The 20,975-nt window shown below is 49.6% G+C and overlaps 9 protein-coding genes across 9 annotated transcripts; 6 read left to right on the top strand and 3 right to left on the bottom strand.

The window, feature by feature from the left end:
• Positions 1–2,324: 2,324 nt before the first annotated feature.
• On the top strand, positions 2,325–2,680 carry LACBIDRAFT_297114 (uncharacterized protein; the record flags this gene model as incomplete). Its single annotated transcript, XM_001880872.1, has 2 exons — positions 2,325–2,550; positions 2,601–2,680. 2 exons carry the CDS (start codon positions 2,325–2,327, stop codon positions 2,678–2,680), a joined length of 306 nt encoding a protein of 101 aa, XP_001880907.1.
• A 433-nt stretch (positions 2,681–3,113) lies between these two features.
• LACBIDRAFT_297113 (uncharacterized protein) lies at positions 3,114–4,483 on the top strand (the record flags this gene model as incomplete). The annotated part of the gene is made up of 7 exons (XM_001880871.1): positions 3,114–3,165; positions 3,223–3,419; positions 3,469–3,564; positions 3,616–3,625; positions 3,672–3,812; positions 3,860–4,051; positions 4,104–4,483. 7 exons carry the CDS (start codon positions 3,114–3,116, stop codon positions 4,481–4,483), a joined length of 1,068 nt encoding a protein of 355 aa, XP_001880906.1.
• A 299-nt stretch (positions 4,484–4,782) lies between these two features.
• On the top strand, positions 4,783–5,761 carry LACBIDRAFT_297112 (uncharacterized protein; the record flags this gene model as incomplete). Its single annotated transcript, XM_001880870.1, has 2 exons — positions 4,783–5,027; positions 5,095–5,761. The coding sequence occupies 2 exons, from the start codon at positions 4,783–4,785 to the stop codon at positions 5,759–5,761; spliced, it is 912 nt and encodes a 303-aa protein (XP_001880905.1).
• Positions 5,762–6,606: 845 nt separating this feature from the next.
• Positions 6,607–8,172, bottom strand: LACBIDRAFT_297111 (uncharacterized protein; the record flags this gene model as incomplete). The annotated part of the gene is made up of 10 exons (XM_001880634.1): positions 6,607–6,910; positions 6,976–7,040; positions 7,106–7,228; positions 7,280–7,345; positions 7,395–7,457; positions 7,510–7,602; positions 7,652–7,705; positions 7,764–7,787; positions 7,841–7,949; positions 8,006–8,172. 10 exons carry the CDS (start codon positions 8,170–8,172, stop codon positions 6,607–6,609), a joined length of 1,068 nt encoding a protein of 355 aa, XP_001880669.1.
• A 596-nt stretch (positions 8,173–8,768) lies between these two features.
• Positions 8,769–9,508, bottom strand: LACBIDRAFT_297110 (uncharacterized protein; the record flags this gene model as incomplete). Its single annotated transcript, XM_001880633.1, has 5 exons — positions 8,769–8,895; positions 8,945–9,057; positions 9,108–9,184; positions 9,236–9,309; positions 9,366–9,508. The coding sequence occupies 5 exons, from the start codon at positions 9,506–9,508 to the stop codon at positions 8,769–8,771; spliced, it is 534 nt and encodes a 177-aa protein (XP_001880668.1).
• An 85-nt stretch (positions 9,509–9,593) lies between these two features.
• Positions 9,594–11,116, top strand: LACBIDRAFT_297109 (WD-40 repeat-containing protein; the record flags this gene model as incomplete). Its single annotated transcript, XM_001880869.1, has 7 exons — positions 9,594–9,823; positions 9,878–10,106; positions 10,159–10,261; positions 10,315–10,518; positions 10,567–10,649; positions 10,702–10,817; positions 10,867–11,116. The coding sequence occupies 7 exons, from the start codon at positions 9,594–9,596 to the stop codon at positions 11,114–11,116; spliced, it is 1,215 nt and encodes a 404-aa protein (XP_001880904.1).
• A 139-nt stretch (positions 11,117–11,255) lies between these two features.
• LACBIDRAFT_190384 (uncharacterized protein) lies at positions 11,256–13,136 on the top strand (the record flags this gene model as incomplete). Its single annotated transcript, XM_001880868.1, is given in 4 exon segments — positions 11,256–11,443; positions 11,499–11,672; positions 11,724–12,117; positions 12,133–13,136. The coding sequence occupies 4 exon segments, from the start codon at positions 11,256–11,258 to the stop codon at positions 12,733–12,735; spliced, it is 1,359 nt and encodes a 452-aa protein (XP_001880903.1). The 3' UTR covers positions 12,736–13,136.
• A 1,906-nt stretch (positions 13,137–15,042) lies between these two features.
• On the bottom strand, positions 15,043–16,394 carry LACBIDRAFT_143963 (uncharacterized protein; the record flags this gene model as incomplete). The annotated part of the gene is made up of 7 exons (XM_001880632.1): positions 15,043–15,165; positions 15,226–15,494; positions 15,545–15,667; positions 15,732–15,836; positions 15,889–16,055; positions 16,109–16,289; positions 16,340–16,394. Coding segments are annotated over 7 exons (1,023 nt in total), but the record flags the coding sequence as incomplete, so codon positions are not given.
• A 3,045-nt stretch (positions 16,395–19,439) lies between these two features.
• HAM16201 (histone acetyltransferase, MYST superfamily) lies at positions 19,440–20,310 on the top strand (the record flags this gene model as incomplete). The annotated part of the gene is made up of 4 exons (XM_001880867.1): positions 19,440–19,682; positions 19,733–19,822; positions 19,875–20,109; positions 20,159–20,310. The coding sequence occupies 4 exons, from the start codon at positions 19,440–19,442 to the stop codon at positions 20,308–20,310; spliced, it is 720 nt and encodes a 239-aa protein (XP_001880902.1).
• Positions 20,311–20,975: the final 665 nt, after the last annotated feature.

The following is a 20,975-nucleotide window of genomic DNA, read 5'->3' as shown; positions in this document are numbered from 1 at the left end:
TGGTGCCTGCAGGACGCGCGTACCTCACCAACCTGGAGGCCTTCATGGGGATCTGTCACGACCGTCCTTTCCGCCCGCATTACCCACCCCGTCGAACTCCGAGCGATTTATCGTGGTGGAAGGAAAGACTCACACAGCCTGCCGTCAGCAGGCCCATCCCCGGCCCCCTCCCCATCATCGACACCGACGCTTACTCAGATGCTAGCTCGGAAATTGGTATTGGGATCACAATCAGAGGCAGGTGGAGGGCCTGGAGACTCTTGCCAGGGTGGAAAGAGGACGGCAGAGACATTGGTTGGGCTGAAGCAGTTGGTTTCTGGTTTCTCGTCCTCACGCTTGTCCCTTCCGCGCCCAGAGGCACGCACATCAAAGTCTTTGGAGACAACAGAGGCGTCGTCGAAGGCTGGTGGAAAGGCAGGAGCCGGAACAGATCCACAAATGAGGTCTTCAAGCATGTCCATGCCCTCTCTGAAGAGGAGGGCGTCCACTTCCACACGCGATATGTTCCCAGCAAAGAAAATCCAGCGGACGGCCCCTCCAGAGGAGAGCACTATCAAAGTTCTCTCCTCCTCCCTGCAATCGTCATACCCTCTACGATCAGACAATATGTCTGTGACTTCGACGCGCCTTGCACACCAGCTGAGTCGCACCTTATACGACAGGGCAAGGCCCCAACACCCCTCCCAAGAGTCGACCGCGCGTATCTCCAGCAAGGGCGGGCAGAGATCAACCACACTTTCGAGCAGCATGCCAAAGCCACATTCGCCCACACGCAAGGGTGGTTCGATGTTTAAGCGCTTCCCTCGAGCTCTTCAGCACACGCCCAGCACTGCAAAACCAGCACGCTATGCAAAAGATTTATGCCCTCTCCCATCCCCACGCCGCCCACATGTGCTCGCCAGCGAGCGCCTGCAATCCTGGATCCCCCTCAACGGGCGAGAGTCTGCTGAGGTCCCCCCGTCGAACCTGGGGCCTGAGGACATCCGCCAAATAGCCATCGTGATGGGGAAGTCCTGGGAGGAGTCGACTCTGGCCACTTATGGCTCAGGTCTTTTAAATTTCCATGTCTACTGTGATCAGAAGGAGGTACCAGAGGACCAGCGAGCGCCGGCCAGCCCCTTGCTCATCAGTGCCTTTGTCTCCTCGTTGGCGGGGGCTTACTCAGGAAGCACCATCGACAATTATGTCTGCGGCATCCGGGCATGGCACATTCTTCATGGTGTCAAGTGGCAAATGGATACCGCAGAGTTGGAGACACTGCTCAGGGCAGCTGCCAAGACCACCCCTTCGTCCTCCAAGAGGAAGAAGAGGGTGCCCTACACACCGAACTTCATTCTTGCAATACGGAGCCAGCTTAAGCTGGACCAGCCACGGGACGCCGCCGTTTACAGCTGCCTCACCACCACTTTCTACTCGGCTGGGCGCTTGGGGGAATTCACAGTCCCCAACCTTTCCGCTTTCAACAGAGAGGCCCATGTCAAGCCATCCGATGTCAGAGTCGAGTTTGACCGGAATGGCCTCAAATCGACTGTCTTCCGCATCCCCAGAACAAAGTCCTCCCCACAGGGCGAGGATGTATCATGGTCCAGACAAACAGGAGATACCGACCCCGAGGCAGCCCTCACCCACCACATGGCAGTGAACAAGCCCCCTGCTGATGGGCATCTTTTCTCTTATCTCAAGGACAGCCGTTTTCGACCCTTGACGAAGACAGAATTTCTACGGACAGTAGCTGCTGCTGCAAGGAGTGCAGGTTTGGACCCGCGTCAGGGGCACGGCATCCGCATTGGCTCGACCTTAGAGTACCTGCTCAGGGGAACCCCTTTCGAGGTCATGAAGGTGAAAGGCCGGTGGGCTAGCGACGCGTTCCTTGTCTACTTAACGAAGCACGCCCAGATCCTCGCGCCCTACATGCAGGCAGTTCCAGAAGTGCATGAGAATTTTGTCAGGATCACCATGCCGCAAATCCGGAGGTAGCACTCTGGGGTCTTCATCACTTGGTGAGTTTTCCCCTGCTCCTACTATGGTGGTTTCCGAGACTCGCTCGACGCGTCGCAGGGCTCCTAGTTTTGTGGGAATCGCAGCTCATCTCGTTTAGCCCTTAGATTGGACCTCCCTGCCGGGACGGAAAGCCCCTGGCTTTCGCCCATCATTGCGCTTCGCGCACTGGCCTTTCTCTCTCTGATAGGACATTACGTGCTTCCTTTACATCTGGACTACACAGTACTCTATGCATCCCGTAATGTTCGCTATCTACCTACCCTAGACGTCCTCAGCCCATAATACAAAGATCTTGCCCTAGCATGTAGCGAGGCACGAGTGGAATGTTAGGGTGCTGTCTTTGTACAGGGCATGTGATAGTCTATGTAAGCAATCTCTCTCTCTTCCTTACCGTCACTATTACAGCCCCTCTGAGGACTGGGCTTGCCTTTCGTTTTTCCCCACCCTCCGCTCCCTTTATACTGTCTCCGCAGCCTGCGCAGCGGCACCCGCAAGCTTTCCCGTGCAGTGAGTCCCTCCACTCTCGAGGCAGAGCCTCAAGCGATACAGGTGTGGTTCTTCCCACCCACCCATCGCAGCTCATCTCGTTTAGCCCTTAGATTGGACCTCCCTGCCGGGACGGAAAGCCCCTGGCTTTCGCCCATCATTGCGCTTCGCGCACTGGCCTTTCTCTCTCTGATAGGACATTACGTGCTTCCTTTACATCTGGACTACACAGTACTCTATGCATCCCGTAATGTTCGCTATCTACCTACCCTAGACGTCCTCAGCCCATAATACAAAGAAAGGGAAATTGCCTTGACGAAGGCGGTAAAGAACGGATAGCTACTGAGGATGATCAGAAGGTAATGATGAACAGAAGAAGGATCAACAGACCAGTAGACAGGTTTAAACGCACATTCAGTGGGTTGTAAAAGGAGGGAAAGAGAGAAAGGGTGACAACGAGGATGAATCGTCGTTGACTTGTCGTGGTCGCCGTCGGTAGTCGTTGTTGTCGATGCGTGCCGGTGGTGAGCTCCAAATCTCTGCGTGAGCGTGACAACTGTGACGGTATTTGTAATTCGTAACTATGACCTTGTGCTGAGGTGCTATCTAAGTACCTCAAAGTTGGGATGCACGGCCATCTAACTGTCAAAACCCATATCTTTCTGACGGGGGCGACGGGTGAGTGCTAAATAGTTGCTCGGCGGCGCATTGAAACAACTGATAATATCTTTCGAGGGTACATCGGGGGCAGTGTCCTCGCTCGTTTGTTATGTCACCCCCGTTCAGATACTTTTCAGACGACCATTCTCGTTCGCTCAGAATCCAAGGTTTCGCAATTTCGCTCTATGGGAATTAAGGCTGTTGTTGGATCATACAACGATCTTGATTTACTTAGCCAGCTTGCGGAGAAGGCTGACATTGTGATTGCATGTGTAAGTACTTTCAAATCAGTAACTTGATATCTCATTGGCGCTCCTTTAGGCCAACGCCGACGACCTCAATGCAGCAAAGGCTATTTTAAAAGGCCTTCAATACCGATACAAGCGCACAGGCGTCCCTCCCTCCCTCATACACACTGTTAGTCTCCAGCATTCGGCACTCGATCCACCTGACATTTAACTTGTTTAGTCCGGCACTGGCGGGTACTGCGATTACCTTATTTTCATGCTCTGATGCTCGTGCAGGTGTTCTCATTGACGATGCACAAGGCATGTACCCAAGTGACGTCATATATTCGGATATGGATGTTGCTCAACTCAAAGCTATTCCCGAGACTCAGCCTCATCGCGTCGTTGACCTCGACATTGTGAAGGCTGATGAGCAAGGTGCGAGGAAATTCAATATCAAGTCCACGATGCTCAAGGACCATTAGGGTTTGTCAAGACCTATATTATTCTTCCTGGTACCATTTACGGCAGGGCGTCTGGGTCATTAGTCGACGCCGGTCTTCAGAATCCTATTTCCCAACAGATCCCGACGCTTGTGGAGGCGAGCCTTTCCCGAGGACAGGCCGGGGTGCTGGGCAAAGGCAAGAACATTTGGCCAAACGTCCACATTGACGAAGGTTAGTATGAGGCCAATTCTTCTCAAGGCGTCGTAATGCCAATCTGCTACAGTCGCGGATCTTTTCAAGCTCGTTGTTGACTCTGTGATCTCCTACGATGTTGACGGCAATAAACCACGTATCCTCAACTCCGCTTTTTCCCATGGATGGTCTGGCTTCTACTTTGCAGAAAATGGAGAGCACACTTTGTATGCCGTGTCCGAAGCAATTGGGAAAGCAATGGTGGATCTGAGGAAGGCGAAGAACGCGACTCCAACGACTTTTACGGACGACGAGACCCAGAGGCTCTTTCCACCAGGAACGATCGCCTTTTTGAACTCCAACGCACGGTGTCGAGCTGATCGGTCCAAGGCCATTGGATGGAAGCCAAAGAAAACTACAAAGGATATATTAGTGAGCATTAAAGAAGAAGTTCGTAGCATCCAGATATAGAACAATCGATCGAAGTTGGCAAGGTTACGGCTTGGGATGATTAGTCAGCAGGGTTGCTTCAGGAGCCGTTCATCAATTCCTCAATGATCTCCAGACTCAGTTCTTCAACTATTCCTTCCTCTTCCCAGCACATGCTCCGTCGGTGCAAATAGCATTCCCAGCATCCCGGTTCTGGGCTATTTCTGTTTATCTTGCGTCCGCCACATCCGGCGTATCCCACACTCTTTTTTCCACCACGCTCCTTATTCAACGTCTTCACTGGCAACGACGAGCACTGCACAAGATTACCTGTAAACACGATGCCCGTCATCCATCTTTCATTGCGCTCTGCCTTTCCGACTGATGCGGCGTCATCATCATCCCTCAAGCCGGAATACATTGCTGGCTTCGTCATAGTCGGTGTCATTATTTTAGCTGTGGCTTTCTGGCTCGGGGTACGCAAGTACCGCAAGCACGCTCTAGCAAAGAGGGAATCCCAACTTGGCGCAGCTTTTCTGTCTGTGCGCGGGATTCGCCCAGAAGATGAGAAAGTCGAATCGGCGGGGTATGTTTTCAGATCCTTCTCATTTCCGCCTATCTCGAGTAACAAACGTCTTGTTTATGCATTATAGAAATCCTGGCAACGGGTTTTCCAGGAATCAAATGGGACCTGCCATTGTCCTTCCTGACAAGGTTCTGACACGCCCCGGCCTGGCTAATCGCGAAGAAATTGTCAACTTTCACCGACAATCAGGAAATTTCCCTCAGGCATTCTCTGCGAAACCCTTTTCATTTGCACTCTCCGCTGGTTCACCCAGAACCTCCACACTCGAACCTACCGGTCCAAACCGAACGTCCGTTTTCCGTAACTCCTTTATGAGCGGCTCGAGTAGTCAAAACCGCTTCTCCGTGATGTCAACCGCCTCTTCATCATCCAGTTTCACAACTGGAACCGCACGCAAAGTTCGGCAGTTATTTAGTCCCGTCCTTCCGGACGAACTTCTTCTCACAAAACTTGGTGAACACCTCACCGTTGTGCAATCATTCGACGACGGCTGGTGCGTCGTTGGTCGGGAGAACAACGCTATTTTCCACACAGCCAAGTCACTTTTCAAACAAACTCCTGTTGCGGAGAATGACGTAGAACTGGGAGTTGTGCCAGCTTGGTGCTTCCTGAAACCCGTGAAGGGGCTTCGGGCTGAAAGGCCCGTCCGAAGCACCAGTCTGGGTATTACTATTCAGATGGACGGGCCAGGTAGCGCTTCTCGCGGTGATCTCGTGTCATGGTCAAATTTCTGAGAGTTTTGACCCCCCATCTTCTTGCTACATGTCAGGTTTGTGCCCCATGTGTACAGTGCAACCGCTCTCATGATCTTTCTACTTCCGTCATTGCTGTCCTGCCACTCTTCCCTTGGAAAGATATGTGTAGTCTATGCGATACATTCCGTTCTCCTTGCTGGCACAGTTTTCAACAAAATCCTGGATTCTATACCCATTTCCCCTCCTTGCCTGGCTGGCACCAACCCATACTTATCTACTCCTTACTATCGGCGCAGGGCGCTGTTGTCTCTACTTCTACCAGTATTATGCCGTCGTAAATGTTATGTGCCTAAATTTATACCGAGGTTGATGGTTGAGAAAATGGTTGCAGAACCGGGAAGAAGTCGGTTATTCACTGGAAAGTAATCGGTGCTGGGAGCCGTTTGTCTTCGCTTTTACTAGTACCAGTATCATGTCGTTGTAAATGGCATGTGCGACGATTTCCGTGGTGAGGAGATCGAAGTAATGCGCAAAGCTAACGGAGTTTTTTTGTTCATTGTCCCACTCCTCGAAGTTTTGATTCTGTTCTCAAAACAGAGCTGTGGCCGGCCGGAATCAATGATCCAACAACACCCAAGGACAGTCCTTTGCGACAGTCCATTGAGGTCAGAGCTTTAGTTTTTCACGGTCGTCCAACCTGAAACTTCACTGAATTTGGATAAGTGACATCGCGACTTGAGGGAGCTTACTGTACAGATGTATGAAAATATATGTGAATACAGAAGAGTCATGCTGAGTGGAGGTGAATCATGGGTATCGAAAAAAATGCAGGTCAAGTTCAAGGGGGAACCCCAGTGGTCAAGTTATCTTAAATTTTCTTTTCTTCACAACGCCCCTTCGACCCGACTCGGTCGGTTTTCAAAGCTCGCTTTCACATGTTGCGCATAATCGACGTTGAAAGCATCGCTTGATAGGCCAAGCGCCGACTTGTCGCCAAAGAAATAGGTCGAGTTGCTCTTGCTTTGGGCAATAGCCCTGAGCTGTTCCAGGCGTTTCAGTTCAATCAAAGTCGCCAAAGCACGTTGACGCTCTTCTGGCCGAACGTCATCTTTATTCGCGGCGATCGAGCGCGCAATATTCTCGACCTGCTGGGCGATTGCAGAGGACTCCATAAGGGCTTGCTGTTGCCTAGATTTTGTCGAGAATGATTTGTTATTCAACGGCCCGTAATAAAAGATAAATGCGAAACTTGCCGGGCCTCTGCTTCCCTGACTACTGTCTTGAAGTGTGCATCTGCTTCGTTTGACTTGGCTTCCAGCTAGACAAAGAGCGCAAACGTTTCCAAATTAAATCAAAGTCAGTGAACACATTTGCTGGACTTACATGACCCTCGCTTTCCAAAATGACGCGTTGTTTCTGGCCCTCGGCAACGTTGATTTGGGCTTGGGTGTCCAGAAGTTGCTTCCGACGATTTCGTTCTGCCTCCATTTGAAGTTCAAGTTGACGCTTCGCGAAATATGGTATTTAGCCGTTACGGATAAAGCTGTAAGAACAAACCTCGACTTCTCTGTTGGCGGGTTGGAAGGTTTGAATCTCGAATCTGGTGCAATCGACTCCCCAATTCTACAATTAGGTGATATTAGAAAAGTACGCGGAAAAGGCTGCAACCCACCGAAATGGAACTCCCGATAACCGTGTTTAATCTCTTGTTGAGTTCATTACGATCACTAATGACCTAACTTATGCATAAGATCCTATTGATAAATTGTTTGAAATGTAGCACGTACTTGATCGTACGTGAAGTGACCCAACACAGACCGCACTGCTGACATTCCGGTATTTTTGACATTGTCCTGGACGTCACTGACTTCAAAGCAAGCCTGACATCTCCATAAGGCCGAGGGCGACACGAAGTTATAGGGAATATACCTTGTATCCATCCGTGATTCGGTAGAACAAGGAGCCTGAGCAAGTTACTGGGACCTGAGAAAAGTATTAGTACCAGATAAGACCCTTCCTGAATGGGATCCTATGTACGCACATTGTCAGCGGTGTAGCCTGGGAGCTGTCGAATGTGAATTAGCTTGATAAAGTGAGAGGATCACAGAGTATCCTGACATTGGGAATTGAGATCGAAGATTCGCGAAGATCGACGTTATGAACGGTGTGATATATTGGAATTTTCAAGTTCAATCCTGGATTGAGCCGGACAGGGTTCCGTCCCAAGCTAATAACAAAAGGCAAGTGAATGATTGAGGAGTGACCAAAAAAAAACTTTCCTACCTAAGACGCCACCCCTCATGTCCTTGCTCGATAATAGTTATAATGTTCCTCGGTTTCCCCAGAACACGTCTTGGAATGCCCCTTTGCACCCTCCTAGCTGCGACGGCAGCGAGGCCGGTTAGCGCTCTTCCAGTCGCGGATTGGGTCGATATAGTCGCAAGGCTCATTGAGAAAGATTAGGTGGTGGTGACAGTCCTGGCAAGTGAGAAAGCAGTGGGAGGTGGTGAGCACGAATTAAGTGTGCACCTCTTTATAAGAAGAAGCTTGTTAGCGTGCCGAAACGACGCGTCCACACACTTGCACAGCCACGGCGAGCGACCCTGAACCCGATATTCTCAACTGTCATACCGTAGCCCGCTGACCGTCCTTCAAAGCTTTGTGAGAATGGTTACGAACTTTCTACTTGCTTTCTAAATTGCTCGTTGAGCAATGACGAACGTGTAGATCGTGCCCAAGCTGGGCTTTGACGTCGGCGAGAATGAGTTCTGAGTCGAAGAGGAGCTCAAAGTCGACGTCGGGGCGTGAAGGACGACATTGCGGTGGGTATATTGAGACTGGTGGTATGGGCGTCGCCATCGTTGCCTGAATATATGTCATTCTTAGCCCGTCACACAAGGGTCATTGCCCTGATAAGCCAAAAGGTCGGGAACCCATGACACCTCCAGTTGAAAACTACTTTAGCCCGAGAATTTGGGGATATGTATGGTGAGCACTTAGTTGAGAAACTGACTGATTTCCTTCTAACAAAACAATTACACACTTGTTATACACGCGGCTGTGAACGAGGGAACGCTACTGGTTCGACAGTTTTCGCAATTTCTCCGTAGGTAAGATAGCCAACGTAAGGCATCACGTTGTACTTCAAGGAATAGTTCGCCGGAGGGACATTCCTGACGACGTTATTAGCAATAGATAGCTGAGCGTGTATTGGTCGCTTACTTGAAGCTTGCGGAAAGCTCACGGAAGTTGTACTTGTTCTTCCCTGCGACATTGATGTTTGCATCTTCTTTGCGACGGACAATGCGATCCCAGATCACGACGTCGTTCTTCACCTGGAGGCAGATTGAGCAAGCAGATCCAACCATCAATATACAACGCTCACTCCTTGGGCGTTGATGTATTCAGCTTCTAGATAAAGAAAGAGTTGCTTGGTATTCCAGTGAAATAACGGCGTCAGATCTGAGGAAGCGCGTTGATTATTGAATGTCCGGTAGTTCGTTGAGGTCATACCTGCAGTGATGTTGAAGTTGACAAACGCAAGATCTTGCTTCGTTTTCGCGTATCTACGAGTAGTTCCAGGATATCTTCAAAGTCCATAATTCAGTGAATAGATTCAAGATCCCGAAAGAAAGAGCCTGACACTTTTATGGAAGCAATGGCAAGGTCGCCCTTGGGGTCCGCGTTGAACACCAGAGTGGAGAGCGCGATAGCTGCGAGAAGCGCCATCGTACATGATGAGAGCAACGCGGAGACGTTATTGATTCTGGAGAATATACTGTGCATGCTGGGGTGACGACGTTTCGAATGACACGTCCGTCCCAAAGCTGAGTAGTATTTGTCTTTGCTTGCTTGATGCCTCCATTCACCAATGCCTCCTCCTCCGGCACCTACACCTCCGGCACCTGCCCATTTCCTTCGTTCTCATACATCACCCATCAGCGCTCTCGCGGTATCGGACGACAATGAAAGGATCTATTCCGCCGACGCTTCAGGGAAGGTTGTGGTAACCTCTACCAGGTCCTTACGCGCCATTACGGCCTGGAATCCACATAGCGACAGTATACTTGGAGTCGAAGAATCGGAGGCACAAATAGTAACGTAGAGCTTGAAATTTTACTCAATTTATTGATTTTCAGAGTTCCATGGCTTTAGACATGGCAGGGACAATAAATTACATGTCTGGACTCGGATTGAAGAGATGCCTTCGTCCGCCCGTCTTGGCGGGTCTGCGGCTCTACCAAGCCTGCCCACGCCGACTTTGTGTTATTCAATGGACGTTAACGCGCTAAACTACTGTCGATTTTCTTTGCTTAAGTTACGTGAAGAATCCGAGGAAGTCAAGGCTTTAATAGCTCTGCCAAACCTAGTAGATTCATCGGTGGTGTGTTTCTTTCCCAGGTTCTGTGGTAACAATCGTGTCTAATCAAGGATAGGCAGACATTTGGTCATTACCCCAGCTTGATCGAATACACGCTGCTATCGGTCAGGACAGCGCGAAATCGATTTTTTCACCAGACGCGAAAGTCAATAAATCTGGTTTGACTTCCTTTAAATTTTGCGAAGGTCATGACGTCTCAAAGTTCCTGCAGGAATCATTATGTCGATGCACCTTTTTTATCCTTCCGCAGACTCATCCTCGCCCTCGACATCCAGCGCCTCCCAAGTACACCTAATGTGTGCCTACGAAGATGGCGGCGTGACTCTGCGTAGATACACGCAGACCGACAGATTGAAATCGGTCCAAGGTGCGGGTTGGGAAGCTATTTGGAGTGTTAAACTCCATACCGAGACGAGTACGTCGTTTTCTATGCTAAAATTCATGCGAATAATGCTCCCAATAGTCATGGCAATGAGGGTTTCAAAATCAAGTTCATTTGCCTTGACTGTGTCGGCAGACCATATTGTTGGGTATTACGATTTAACGGTAATGACTGAATGGAACGATTATGGGCTTGTCTAATGTGTTTCGGTTGCAGGGGCAATCCTCGGCAAACAATGCATGTACTGTTCATCGGACGAAACACGCTGGTAACGGATCAATTGCTATACGCGACGACGGCAAGATCTGTGCCATTGGTGGATGGGATGGAAGGTATCTGACTTGTTTACTTTTCCACTTTTTGGATCTTATCTTTGGACAGGATACGCCTTTACTCGACACGAACATTCAAACCTCTTGGAACATTGAAGTATCACAAATCTGCTTGTCAATGTGTGGAGTTTGCTCGGGCAGGAGACTACAGTCTTGGGATAAAGCCTCGTGTGCTGGCCGACGAGGACGATGACGAATTTAACGTTAATGAGAAAGAAGATCGTACTCGGTGGCTTCTAGGAGGAGGAAAGGATAACCGTGTTACCGTGTGGTCCTTGATCAGCTTTGAAAAGTTTTGATGTAGGCATGTGACATTTCATATTACTCTGAATCGTATTACTATTACTTTCGCGACACGACAAGACTACGCTCGTATCATCTTGGCGAATATCACTTGTATCATTATCCCAACGAGTACTATTCGTATCATTCGTCAAGATGCCAAACAAGTTTAGTACTCTGATTGATCAATCCGTCTATACCATTCCTTCCTTCAAACTCGAATGCGGAACCACACTCAGAGAGGTGCCGGTCGCCTACAAGACATGGGGGAAGCTAAACGATGCCAAGGACAATGTCATGATCATATGTCATGCCTTCACTGGGAGCGCTGATGTCGAGGACTGGTGCGTCTTCCATCCTTCTGAGCATCAATGTCGCCATTGATTTTATCACTTCGAGGTGGGGACCGCTGATGGGCCGGGGGAAGGCATTCGACCCTAATCGCTTCTTTATCTTCTGTGCCAACGTTCTTGGGTCCCCGTATGGTTCTGCGTCGCCCATCACTGTCAACCCAGACACTGGCCGATTGTACGGGCCAGAGTTTCCGCCTACCACTATCCGAGACGATGTTCGGTTCGTTTTCTCTCCTCATGCGCTAATCAACTCCTCACATCTACAAATCAGAATACACAAACTCGTGCTAGACCACCTATCCGTCACATCTGTTGCCGTAGTGATAGGTGGCTCCATGGGAGGCATGGCCGTCCTTGAATGGTCCCTCTGTTCACCTCCAGGATACATCCGGCATGTTATCCCCCTCGCTACGTCCGCTCGGCACTCGGCGTGGTGCATCAGCTGGGGTGAGGCCCAAAGGCAGAGTATATACAGCGACCCGGGGTATCACGATGGGTTTTATGACACTCAGCCCGCGTCGGGGCTAGCGGCGGCGCGCATGAGCGCGCTGCTTACATATCGTTCGAGGGACTCGTTTGAGAGCCGGTTTGGGAGGAAGCCGCAGCCATCCTCGACTGCATCGATAGGAACAGTTGTGGGCACGCTAACTCCCCCTGCGTCGCCCGTGTCGTACCCTAAGGATGGCGCCCTGGCGGTACATAACGATGGTCATCGGAATGCCAAGCCGAGATACGCGACAACTCGGGGCGATTCGAGCCCGTCAGGGAGCGGTACGGTGACGCCCTCGCAGAAGAGCGCCCCGATCTTCTCTGCACAGTCGTACCTCCGCTATCAAGGAGACAAATTCACAGCCCGCTTCGACGCAAACTGTTACATCCACATCACTCGTAAAATGGACACGCACGACCTTGCTCGTGGGCGTGTATCTATTCCCAATTCTACCTCTGAAGAGGGCGCTGCGCTGCGCGGGGTTTTGTCCACCATCCCCCCTCGCGCACTAATAATCGGCATAGCCACCGACGGGCTGTTTACCACCACTGAGCAGCGGGAATTGGCAGATGCGATTCCCAACGCGGAGCTGGTGGTGATATATTCCCCGGATGGACATGATGGGTTCTTGTTAGAGTTTGAGGCTATCAACACGCATATTCTGAGGTTTTTGAAGAGGGAGTATCCAGGGTATTATAGCGGTTTGGATGAAGAGCAAATTGGGGAAGAGGGATTCGACATTAAGAAAACGAGTTTGTTTGGGGAGGCGGAGGTTGATATTACGAGATGGTAGGTTGGGTGTATTGTGGGTCGAATCTAGGATGCTGCCACCTATTCAACGATACGAAAATAATGACGGTATTTCACATCCTAAGTACGAAAGCGATAGACGGACTAGATAGATAGATTTTACATGTGGCTCTGGTGACAAAACGTACAGCAAGGGAGAGTTAAAGAGTGTAATTTAAATCAGCAGGAAATTAAGAAGTCTGGGTTTGGGAGCGATGCGATAAATTTTGTTGAGTCCATATATTTACAGCAAACCAGCTGCTCGTAGATCCCTCGTCAGTCTTGCTTCCTGCAGCACCTGCTGGGACACGGACTGAGCGCTGTGCGGTGTCTGCGCACCTGGAGCATCCCCTAAACTGAGTCCGAAAACGTTCTCCATATTGCGCCTGATAGCGAGATCTCGTTCGACATCTTCAGGAGTTGTTGGCACGTTTGCGACTCGGACAGAATGCTCCCAGCGTTTTACACGCCAGAAACCAACGATGGATGAGAGGAGAAGGAACCAACCTAAGCAAAGTATCAGATCAAGTCTTCAAGTACACAAGGGCCCGATTAACTTACCCATGGTCATGAACAAAAAGGACAACCAATCCCTTGACGTTGAAGAAAATAGAGATCCTCCTTCTTGATTAGGGAACGTTCCTGGGTCTGTCGCATTTGCCATAGAACCTCCCACCCAAGCTTGAGATCCCTCTGGAGGTACGTTGTCCCCATCGTTAGCCGACCGTGAATAAAATCCATATTGAATGAGCGTGAGCCCCAGACCTGCACGGGAACCATACTTGGCGGCGTGCGAGGTGTGGAGAAGATATGTAAGAAAGAAGCCAACGAATTGGAAGAACACGGAAATGAAAAGGTTCAGACAGAAGACGAGGAACGACCCTGTCGGGAGATCGTCGATGATCATGTCCGCGCCAGGTTCTAATCCAGCTGGAGCATGAACTGTGGTCTCCCAGTATGGAGGTACCGCATCCGCCTGGGCCTCGACATAGGACTAGAATAGGTTTATGTCAGATGAGTGCAGGATGAATTTGCACGAGTACTTACGGGTGGCGTCTCCTTTTGCGATTCTTCTGGAACCAAGTGAACATCGCCATCCTCCGTCCTAACGACCCGAGCAGGCTGCGGTTTGGCCATGACATTTGCAAAAACACCATCATTTTCAACACCTCCTCCTGTTACTCTCGTGGGCGGCGCTTGTGATGGAACTTGCTGGTAGTGGGTAGGAAGAATGGCGCCAACAGCGCGCCGGAATAACGAGGGCCTTGGCCTAGAGACATGGATAGGAGAGGTGGGGAGGAGGCCATTTGAATTGCCGTAATCGTTTGGCAGCGCTCGTGCTGATGGTCGAGGAGGAGACCCGGGTGGAGGGAAGTCGTACTCTCGCTCAAAATCGTAGGCTCCTGGAAGAGCACTGGTTTCGTCTCTGGGAACTCGTGGCTCAGATCGCGCCCTCCTATGGTTATTCAGTGGGGTTGATTCAACGTCGTCTTCGTTGTCAGATTCGAATGCGTCTTCCAACTCCCGCTCCGGGTTTTGCGAAAATTGGGGATTTGGGAGGGGGTCATATCGGGATGGCATGGTCTAGTGGATGAGTTGTTGTTGGTCACCAAGCTCTCAATGAGAGCAACGACGACAAATGGCTGACTGAACGACAACAGCCACGGAAATGTCATTCACTGCCACTGCCACTGGCGTCTAATTTATCATTACATAAGTGTTAAACTTAGCACCCGACTTCCCCTAGACCGAACACAAAGGATTGTTTCACGCATCTAATTTTGCATGCAGTACTGCTTAGAGATACACAAAATAAGGAGATAGATGCTTGGACTGGATGGAACGAATGCGAGGGACGTATGTGTTAAAAAAAAGAAAACGATAAAAAGAACCATGATGGGTTGTGTAGGTAATGAAGTGCTGCGACAAATGCTACAAGGAATATCAGCACATTGACTTGAGTGGTGGTAAGTGATTATGGCAATGATGATGGTGATGGCGATGTTGATGGTGTGAATGACTGTGACGAGGTGGTGATGGGCCACCGATTCGATCCTGAGCTTGACCGCATAAATGAGCCTTTCCGCATAATGTCTTGGCCAAGACGCTGGTATACAGGCCGCAACAGCAAGGCAGTAAGGAGATGTAAGATTGTGGTACTAAGCTTGGCGGGTTTGTAATATTGATTGTAATACACTTGACTTTGGAGGCGATGAAGAGGGCTTGTGGGTGAACGAGGGTAATCAAACATATGCCATGCAATATTGGAGTTACTGGAAGACCGTCCCTAAATTTCCTCGGGGGTGCTCATTGAAAAATATGGGTGAGACAGAGCATCCCTGACTGTTATGCGTTGCGCAGGATCGAACGCCAGGAGTCTTTGAACAAGGTTCAAAAACTGTTTGTTGATGAGATCTGTCGGTGGAATGACCTCCTAAAAAATCACAACAAAACCATTTAGGAAGGCACAGATTAGAGAAAGGCCTTCACATACGCTTAATGGACGTGTCGCCCGAACATCCTTCTTGCTTTGCCGTGAAGCTTTCGGTTTGGGCCAGTCAAGTTTTGCACCTTCCTTGAAGAACTCGGGTTTTGAACGCGCCCCTGCACGGGCAAAGCGTTCCTGCATTTTGCCCATAACCATTTCCATCATGGCTAGATGCTCCAGGTTGTCGTGCGTTTGGTATAGTGCAACGCCGGTATAAAATTCAACCAGAATGCAACCGAGGGAGTACGCATCGCATGGGAAAGACCAACCAAGACCTGAGAAACAAAGTCACGATAAAGCCAGTTTCAAAAAAGATTCAACCAACCCAGAATAATTTCGGGTGCGCGGTAGTGACGAGTCGATACCACAGTAGAATGATATTCTTGTTCGAAAGTGGCAGAGCCAAAGTCGATCAGACGAATGTCAGTAGAATGTAAGATCTTCTTTGCTTTTGTGGGCGCGTTTCGCTTTTGAAGGAATTGAGATTTTGTCGGGCAAGGCGACCACGTAACACACCTTGCCTGGAACAGCGATATGGACTACTTTGTAGTCGTTGTGGACCAATAATATGTTTTCCGGTTTCAGATCTGTGTGAATTAGGCGCAGATCGTGCAGGACTGTGAGTTGAATGTAAGCATGGGAAGGACAGAACAGTTTGATGCGACGTACAAGCAACGCTTCCGAGGAGTTGTCGAGCAAAATCCTGTATGTGGTGCCGAGGAAATGGCGCGAAATCATTTTCTTTCAGGAAGTCGTATACACACATCCCCAAGAGTTCTGAAACGATACAAATGTGGTTTCGATGGTCGAACCAGTGTAAAAGATGAATGCATTTGCTGGATGGAGGTTATGAGACCTCATCGATCTTTTGAGGGAGGTAGGTGCTTACTTTCGATTAAGGGGGTCACGTTCTTTGAGTTTCTGGAGAACTCGAACTTCGATCTTGCTAGCATCTCGGTATTTTGGGATTGCTCGAATAATCTTTATAGCCACTCTATTATTAGTTTGGGTGTCGATGGCCTCCACGACTTTCCCGAAAGTTCCCTGGCCCAGTAGGCGAACGGTGCGATCTAAAGATTAAGTCAACAGAGCTAACAGGACGTGGCTGAGGAAGGCTTACAACGCCGATAGATTAAATCATCTGGAACGATGATATAGTGACCTTCTTTATCATCGCAGGATACAGGACCCTTCGATGTCTGCCATTTCCCATCAGCATGCAGATGTGACACAGGATGAGAACGTACATCATCAGTGGCTGCAGCACTTCGGCTGCCCGTTGGGGCGAGGGCTTGGGACTGCTGATTGCTGGCCACAGGCTTCTTAGCGACCGGCGCACGGACCTCCACCTGATGTTCCCTTTTTCTCTTCTTTGGTGCTGGAGCTGTCAAACCTGATGATGAGCTTGAGGATAGGGCTTGAGCTTCCGCAGCAGCTCTCGCTCGTGTACGTATGGGAGCAGAGAACATGGGTGGTTGATATGACGCCGAAAACGCTCCATTGTGTGTTGTGGTAGGTGAGATGGTTGGAGGAGGTGGAGTGTCCTCTATTACGATGACCTCTCGAAGGCGGCCATCGCTATCAACCTCCTGTACTTCGCTGTAGCTAACAGTGTATTGTTGCGGACGTTTGCGCTTGCGAGCCGTAACAGGCGGAGTTGGGAGTACGCTCGGGCCAGCAATGTTGTGACTGAGTCCATTGAGAGCCGGATGAGAAAAATGGGACAAAATTTGGCCAGGCAACGGATGGACCGCCGCCGACATTGTCTGGGTGAGTGTGAAAGACGTGGTGGAGGATGGCTGAGGGGACTGGGAGGTTACGGGGGAGTGGGCAGTCAAATGGATCTATACATGCCTTTGCCCTCTGTTGGTACTTGTTTGACACTCGCCACTTAGACTCAGCTCTGTTGTCTTTTCATTCTCGCCGTAAAAATAAATCATTCGAGGAGTTATTGCACACCGCAAGTGTAGTACATAGTTTTATAACCACCTTGAAGTCACTTTGAAATTTTTAGATTCATCCTTTTTCATTCCATGCGATCAATTTGGGATCAGCTCATTGATTTCGGCCAGTAGCCGCTATGTAGGCTGTGTCTGGGAACGAGGAAGATGGCGATTGCCACACAGATATGTCAGCCAGCATGGCCGAGTCACGGTCAGGCCCCAGGGAAGAAAATGGCAATCGTAATCCGGCGTGATATCTATCATGCGTCTGTGGTCGGATGAGGCGCTTGGTCATTATGACATTATTACGTGCATTCCTCGACGAAAATAAGTTGCGCAGACCTCACGGTCATTAGCACAGAACCCAGGTAGAGCCTGATTTGTGACCCTCAGTAAATCGCCAAGCTGGTGGACTCCAAGTGAACTTGAGCTAATATTACAGCTGATAAATAACGCCAAACATACTTGTTCACCGTCTTCAACGACGAAGGAGCTCCTTCCTCAAATCCGGCTGGCTGATTCTCAAAGAGTTTAGGCTCTTTCTTATTTTGATGTCCAATGAGAGGTCTAGCCTTTCCTTCAGAACCGTCTTCTCACCGCGAACCCTCATATGAGTACGGCACTCCAATGAGTAATGTCGACGACATTCCCATCGACCCCGCTTTGCGTGGAGCAATTGACCCGGCGTTGATGGTGGAAGGAGAGAGTATGATTGTGGAGCAGGTGAGTCGCGTTGAAGCCAACCTTCGTCCAACATGTAACGCGTCGCGTCTTGACGTGAACTTACAAAGGTATTCAAACCCCTCCCTCTCCAGTCTCACGCGCAAGTCCCATGCTTTCAAACCCAAACCCAACCGTCGCCAGATGAATATCGTGTTCGTCAGTACTCTCAAGGTCCTCAGGGAGACCCGTTTGCACCCCAGATTGTAGGACCCTTCTTTCCAGTCGAGCACGAGCCGCCTGTTCCTCCTCAAAAACCCAAGCGGAAGCGGAGGGTTCGTCGAGAGGAGGAATGCAGCTTTTGTCAAGGAAATGAGAAGAGGAACAAGAATGGAGATCCAGAGCCTATGGCAACCTGCGATGAATGTGGTCGTAGTGGTTTGTGCAAAGATATTCGTCCCGTTGAACTAACGCGGTTAATCTATCAATCATAGGTCATCCAAGTTGTATGGAACTCGCAGAAATCGGACATGTCTTGATCTCATACCCTTGGAAATGTATTGAGTGTAAGAACTGTGAGTTGTGTAAGGAGAAGGGCGACGATGTGAGTCATGTTCTCGTTAAAATGCCTACTCATTCCGAAACATTGAAAAGGAGCGAATTTTGTTTTGTGACTGTTGTGATCGTGGTGAGTTTATGTGATATTGGCACACCTATTGCGATTCATGTATATATTGCAAGGTTGGCATCTGGATTGTATGGTACCTCCACTTTCAGAGCCACCTAACGGAAGGTGGCACTGCCCCGAGTGTCCGCCTCCATACCCCGAAGGACAGGGTTGTGAGCTCGAAAATATTCAGCCAACTGAAGAAGTTCAGCAATTTCAAACTCATGACAGAGAAGCCTCAGTCGCGTCTTCTTCCCGTTCCGCTCTTGAAACCCCCCAAATTGAACTCAAGGGAGGAACAAAGGGCAAAAGACCAACTCTCGGAAAGGGCAAGGCAAAGCCCAAAGTTGTGATGGTCTCTGAAGATGACGAAGAGGACTCTGATGACGACGCAGGAGAGGGAGCAGCGGATGAAATTACCACCATCGTTTCGAGGAGCAGGGCACGGCCGAAATCAACAAAGAAAGGCAAAGCGCGTCACGAACCAATTGATGAAAGTTCAGAGGTTGAAGAAATGCCATCTTCTCCCATCAAACAGCAACAGCGCAAACGCAAACGTCCCCGCGAATCTCCGCCGCCTCAAGTACATTTACCACGAGTTCGTCTTCGTCTTCCGACGCAAAAGGGCAAGGGAAAGGAGCGCGAAGAGGACGAACCTCCGTATGGTCTCTTTGACGATATCCTTAGCATCGATGAGCGAGACACTACTAAAACGACTATTAACAAGACCGACAAATTTTATTTTGAACGAAGTAGAGTCGCTGCAGAGGTAATTGAACTCAGCGAAAGTTCTCTGGATCTTCTAACTTTTGTTCTGCCAGGAGAAACTCGCCCTTCCTCAACAACCACCGCCAGCTAATGCCATACCTCGAATGTCCGACTTTCATAATTTATCGACGCCTGGGCCTTCACGGCCACTACGCTCATCTACACTAAATCAAATCCCCACAATGGCCTCGACTCCCATAGGCCCCTCAGCATCCCCAGGTCCATCTACGCCTGGTGGGCCTCTCGCCAAGATAGATCCTGCTCTCCTCCGAATCCGCACTATTAGGTTTGGACAGTACGACATAAAGACATGGTATGACGCCCCGTTCCCGGAAGAATACGCATCTATTCCAGATGGTCGCCTTTGGATCTGTGAATTTTGTCTTAAGTACATGAAGAGCCGATTTGGAGCAGGCAGACACCGGGTATGGCTCATTTTGGTCTCCATAGATCATCTTTTGCTAAATTATGTCAGATGAAATGCAAGGCCCGCCATCCACCCGGTGACGAGATATATCGAGACGGTGCGATTTCCATTTTTGAAGTCGACGGTCGCAGAAACAAAGTTTGTTTTTTCCAGTCGAGCCAGTATCTAGACCTGAGTCTTTTTTTTCTAGATTTATTGCCAGAATTTATGTCTTTTGTCAAAAATGTTTTTGGATCACAAATCCCTCTTTTATGACGTCGAACCATTTCTATTCTACGTTATCACGGAGGTGGACGACTTTGGCGCACGGTTCGTTGGCTACTTCAGCAAGGAAAAGCGCAGTCCCAAGGATTACAACGTCAGTTGCATCATGACTCTCCCTGTGCGACAAAGACAAGGTTGGGGAAACCTCCTGATCGATTTTAGTGTGTTGCTATCATTTCTCGCATGGCAATTGTCTGACTCTCTTGCCAGGCTATCTCCTCTCCAAAAAGGAGCAGAGGTTAGGATCACCTGAAAAGCCTCTTTCAAGTCTGGGTGCTTTGGGTTACAAGAATTACTGGACGCTGGCAGTGTACCGTTATCTCGAGTCAGCACCAGAGAAGATCCGACTAGAAGGCAAGTAACGTTAAGATTTCTGGACAATAGTGCTTGATATTCTTTCAACTAGACATCAGCTCTGCAACCTCAATGACACTGGAGGACGTCTGCGAGACCCTCATCGAACAGAAAATGATTTACATTCGAGAAGCTAGCCCAACAATCATCAAGCCTTCTCCTGGTCAATCAATCAAATTCCCAAAGGGTCGAAAGAACGGCATTGCACGACGACAGCTTCAACGGCTGCAAACTCAGGACAAGGACTCCGATGGTCTAAAGGGTCCATTTGTGCCTCCCAAAAACTATGAAATCCAATTTGATCGTGAAAAGGTCGCTCAATATCTGAGGAACTGGGAGGCTAAAGGTTACCTGAGATTGCGACCCGACAAGTTACAATGGACACCCTATTTGATAACGCGAGCGCCGAAGAGCTTGGAAGCAAGCACAGGGGAGGCATCTGCGTCTACCAGCGTGTCGAACCTCGTCGATGAAATCCCTGTTTCTAACGAAGTTGTCCAACCCGTAACAGTGGAATCAACCATGATCGCTGGAGACGGTAACATGATGGACGAATTGCCAGTTTTCAACAACAGGTTGACTAACGGAAAGCGTTCGCGGACTCGATCGCCTGTAAAGTCTCCTACAAAGGACGCGCTGCAGAACGCGATCAAAGATTTAGATCTGAACGAAC

The sequence above is a fragment of the Laccaria bicolor genome, genomic scaffold (genome assembly GCF_000143565.1).
Source record: "Laccaria bicolor S238N-H82 LACBIscaffold_11 genomic scaffold, whole genome shotgun sequence".
In the NCBI taxonomy this organism is placed as follows: Eukaryota; Fungi; Basidiomycota; class Agaricomycetes; order Agaricales; family Hydnangiaceae; genus Laccaria; species Laccaria bicolor.
The sequence above is the reverse complement of the archived record's forward strand: the minus strand, read 5'-3'. Positions and strand labels throughout refer to the sequence as shown.